General features: G+C 64.4%; 1 protein-coding gene across 2 annotated transcripts in view; it reads left to right on the top strand.

Annotated features, from left to right (window-relative positions):
* TTYH3 (tweety family member 3) overlaps positions 1 to 3688 on the top strand; it is a 33169-nt gene extending 29481 nt beyond the window's left edge. For both annotated transcript variants that reach the window (XM_040634697.1, XM_040634698.1), the window contains exon 14: positions 638 to 3688. In XM_040634697.1, coding sequence (XP_040490631.1) covers positions 638 to 712 — 75 coding nt within the window. In that variant the 3' untranslated portion in view covers positions 713 to 3688. The remainder of the gene's footprint in view (positions 1 to 637) is intronic.
* The last annotated feature ends 1014 nt before the right edge of the window (positions 3689 to 4702 follow it).

The raw sequence follows: 4702 nt of genomic DNA, 5'->3' as shown, positions 1-4702 counted from the left end.
CCCTGCATCAGGAGCCGGGAGGAGCCCACGCTTCGTTCCTGACCCAAGCAGGTGGCAGCATCCCCCAGCCTGAGGGGCCTGTGCAACTTCTCTGGGCCCCCCTTTCCCCGGGGTGACGGGGCAGAGTGGCTGTGGGGCCTCCTCGTTCCTGGGGCCTGTGGGCCGTCAGGACTCCCTGACCCTTTCTTGAACCCAGCCCGACTCTGCCTTTGCACAACGCTCTCCTCCCGGTTCCTCCATCAGGATCCCGCTGGGGGAGGAGGGCTCCCCACGTTCCCCGAGCCCAGCCGTTGAGGGCAGCTTGCCTGTGACCTGTAGGTCCTGTGCACGTGGGGTGCAGCTAGGGAGCCTCCAGACACTGGCTCTTTATAGGGCAGAGCTCTGCCTGGCCGGGGGCCCAAGTGCCTGAGTGCGCTCCCGTCACCGGAAGAGGAGGCTGGTCCCATCCCGAGCCTCACCCTGAGCTGCCACCCTCTGCACACGGAGCCGGCCGCCCACTCCGGAGCCCCTCCGCTGGGGTTCCACTGGCCGTGCCACCGCCGTCCTGTCCTGCCCACAGGGGGTTCTGGCTCAGCTCGCCAAGGCCCGTGCGGCCGCACCCAGCGTGCGCTGACCCCGTCCCCCCATCTCCCTGCAGTACACCTCCAGCATGAGAGCCAAATACCTCGCCACCAGCCAGCCTCGCCCCGACTCCAGCGGCAGCGGCCACTAGACCACCCCGGCCGGCCGCCCACCCACGTGCCAATCGCCCTGCTCCTCCCCGTGCCAGCACTGCCGCTTCCGCCCGTGACCACCCGCCGGACCCTCCGCACGTCTGCCAGGCCCACGGCGGGCACCTTAGCACCACTCGCCCCGCCCCTCCCCTCCCCGCAGGGGCACGGAGATGCGCAAGCTCTCCTTGGGTCACGCACCTGGACACAGGGGAGCAGTGCCACCGACACGGGGCCCTCCAGCCCCCCCATGCCCCTCTGCCCCTGAGGATGGGGGTTCACAGAGCCCCACTCCGGGCCAGACTTGCTGTGTCCCTGACGCTTACTCTGCAGCAGGCCGACCTGTGGACCCCCGTCTTCTCGGCTCGCGCCCCAGCCTGCTCTTTCCCTCCTGCAGCTCCGATGCTTCTCCCGTACCCTCAAGGCTTCTGTGCGGCCCTTCTTGCGTTCACAGGCTGTGCAGCGCCCCCTCTGGGCGGGGCAGCTGGAGGGGCCTCGGCGCGCTCGCCCACTAGGCTCCAGTGCACAAATTTCCCGGGAGCTCCTCCTCCTCACTCCACCTGACCACCGGCCCCCTCTGCCAGCTGCCAGAAGCCTCCCGCCCAGCACCGCTCTCTCCCCCAGCGCCTACCCTGCCCGTGGAGCCCAGCCCTCCACAGCGGCAGGAGGACGGCAGGTGCCACGCCGAGCCCAGGCTGCTCACCCAGTGCTGGCCACCTTCTTGGTGCCAAACCCCCTCCCCCACCCCAAGACTTGGCAGCTCGTCTGGTTCATTTTTGCACTAACCACATTTGTCATCCTAGGGCAGGCGGGGCTGCCGGCCGAGCAGCACACTCCCTTCTCAGTTCCCTCTCTGTCCAGGACAGGCGCAGCGTCCCGAGCCCGGCCTCGGGGCTGGACCCGAGCTGGCTGTGAATGTGCCCTCGGCCCCTGCCGCCCCTCCTTGGGACTAACCACTAACCTCACCCAGCCTCCGCGGGCACCCCTGGCTGACCCAGAGCCAGCACGTGTCGCCCCGAGTCCAGGCTAGAGGTGAGGCCTAGGACAGTCGGCTGGGAGTTGGGCTGGAGAAGCTGTTTCTTCTTGGGGTGCTGCTGGGGAGGGGCTGTAGACCGACAGGCAGCCTGAGAGCCTGGAGACCCGTCCCTGGGCAGGTGCTGCCCCAGGACGACCGTGTCCTCGGGAATGAATGTCCCTTGGGCTGTCGGACTGAGGTCCCTGTGGCTCAGTCTCCCTACCTGTGAAGTGGGAACAAGGCTTCCCTAAGGTGCTCTGGCTTTAGTGTACAATGTTTGCTGTGTTTCCTGCCGTGGAGGGTGCGCCACCCCAAATCAGGATGGGAAGCCCCCTGCCAGTCCCAGCCCTGGCCTAGCCAACCTGAAACAGAGAGGCTCTGGCCTGTGTGGGAGGCGGGCAGCTGGCCAAGCCTCTTAGAGGCCTGTGGGCTCTTCCTTCCAGAGTCGGGGCAGTGCCCTTCCCTGGGACAGGCCCGGGGAGATGCCGCCTGCCCTTCCCCCACAATCCTTTCTCTGTGCTGGTGTCTGGGACCAAAAGGGCAGGTGGGCTGGGGCCCAGGCCACATCTGCCCCGCTCCTGGGTCCGCCTCGGCCCCGGGAAAGGAGGGGATTGAGCAGGCAAACACTGGGGTGCCCCAGCCTGGGGCCCTGAGCCTTGCATCTGAGCCCATGGGCCTGGCCAGACCTCACTGCAGGGCCCTGTGTGCTCCAGGCCCCACCTGGCCGCTGTTCTGGGCCCCCACAGCAGATCTGCCCAGTTGTTCCTCTGGGTTCCTCCAGTGGCGGGAGCGTTCCTGGCCCAGTGTCAGGAGCGAGGCCCCAGCCGCCCTGCCTGGGTGCCTGCCGTTTGCTCGGCCACTGCTCAGAAGCACAAATGGCTGGCCGCGGCCCTGGGAGGCCGCCCGCAATGTGAATGTACATAGCATGAGGGGCCGGCGCTGTCCGGACAGGCTGCGGGCCGCAGCCGTCTTGGGAGTGCCCACCGTGCATCGTGTGCGTGTGCCTGCCCCGTCTGTGACTTCATCGAGTTCCTTTTACTCACCGAGGTTGAATAAAGGAAAAGGAGAATCATCAAAAGGGGTTCAAACCCAAGCCTCAGTCTCTGGAGGGGAGCAGGTCCTGCCATTGGTTTCCTTTCTGTTCTAAGTTTTAAGGGTCCCCTTCCTAACCACCCCCCATCCCAGTGACCTCTCCACATCCCTTCCCGGCCTTGCTCCCCACAGGCCCTGCAGCATCTGGGGGGAGGGGGGCTGCCCTCAACAAAGTGGGGGGCAGGTGGGAGGGAGGAGCCCCTGGGGCCTTGAAGCCCCACAGGGTCCAGCTGGCTCCCGGGGCCGACAGGCGGGGCCAGCCGGAGGCGGGGTCCAGCTGGGACATCTGGCCCATGGGGATCCCCTACCACGCCCACCCACCCCATCTCACTATGCAATTCCAGCCCAAGCACCATTCCCTCCCTCCCCAGGACTTCTGCCCAGCCCCCGCTGGGGGGGGTAGCCTCCCTGGGCTCCAGCTGGGGGGCAGGCGGGCAGGGGCTGGGGCCGCCTCGTGGGACTTTTCGTTTAACCATAATGGTTGTGTGCTGTACCACTTTGTTATATATAACATATCACTTGATATAATTTCGTTAAGACTCCGACCTTCCCAGTTCCCCTCCTGGCCCCCGCCCCTCCCCCCCACAGTGTGATTTAGGGCCCTGAGCGGGAAGGGGGAACTGAGGCCCAAACCACTCGGGGTCTTCCTCCTGCATCTTCCTCCAACCTCCGTAGGGCCATGGCTGTATGTGCTGTCGCTGTTGTTTTTATTTTTTTGTTTTTGTTTTTTAACTGGGTTTGGGGTTTGATTTTTATTTCTTTGGGGGCTTTATTTTTCTTGGCAGATAACTAAAAATCTCGTCAATGTAATTTCTGTGGTTTCTATTCAGCTTGGGTTTCATGTTTTAAAATAAACAAATTTTAAAAAACAGGGCTCTTTTCCCAAGTTGATTTGGCTCCTACCCGAGTGTGTGGGCAGTGTGGTCGCGTGCTGGGGAGCCAAGAGCCCCCGGAGTGGGGGCAGGAGAGGGGGGAGCCGACCCAGGATTTGGGGGAGGGAAGGTCTCACCAGATGGGCTGGAGCGGTCATCTTGACATTCTAAAAGCCTCACTTTGCAGGCTGGACATCCCCTGGAGCGGCCCGGGGTGCCTGCGCGGAGTGCCCTCCAGCCACCTGGGGAGGGGACAGGCCCGGCCCTGGGCAAGGGTGTTGGAGGGGGACACGTGGGAGCAATGGTGGGTGCTCGGGAGGGGCATTTCCTGAGCCCCACTGTGGGGGCATCTGCAGTCACAGCCCTCCCCCCAGGCCCAGGCGGGATGGTGGCGGGAAAAGGAGGAAAACAGCCCCGTGTGCGCTGGGAGGGCGGCAGGCACGTGCCTGCCTCCAATCACGCACCCAATTGCCCACCAAAAGCGAAGCACGGGTATCTCCTTGCCCGGCAACAGCCCAGCCAATGAGAGGCCGTAGTGCTCAGCCAATGAGAAGCCACCCCCTGGGTGTCCTCCAATGGGCTCCCATGCAGGGCAGCCCCCCCCGCCTCCCCTCCTTCTATAAAAGCAGGCTCCGCCCCCTTTATTCTCAGCCTTGTTTGCTGGTCAAGCGCAGGTGTGGGACCTGGTTGCGGCGTCCGTCCCGAGTCAACTCGATTGGCCGGTGAAATAACTGACTGCTTTAGTTTTAAGGTTAACAGTCACCCTTGTTCTTGTCTGAGAAATGGACTCCGGAAGGTGCCACCCAATGCCGCGCGCAGCTACGGAGGGCTGCTGGTGAGCTCACTTTTCTCACGGGGGCTCAGAGCCCGGGGAACTGGGGGGACGCGGCACCCTTTGACCGGGAAAGCCTTGGTGTCGTAGGCCTGCAAGGCCCAGTGGCTGACACCAGGCTCTGGTGGCATTGCTGGGAGTCCGGGGGTGGGCAGGGGCGCGCTGGGCTACAGCACACACC

The sequence above is a fragment of the Ursus maritimus genome, unplaced genomic scaffold, assembly GCF_017311325.1.
Source record: "Ursus maritimus isolate PB19 unplaced genomic scaffold, ASM1731132v1 scaffold_2, whole genome shotgun sequence".
Classification (NCBI taxonomy): Eukaryota; Metazoa; Chordata; class Mammalia; order Carnivora; family Ursidae; genus Ursus; species Ursus maritimus.
This window is presented reverse-complemented; position numbering and strand designations above follow the sequence as displayed.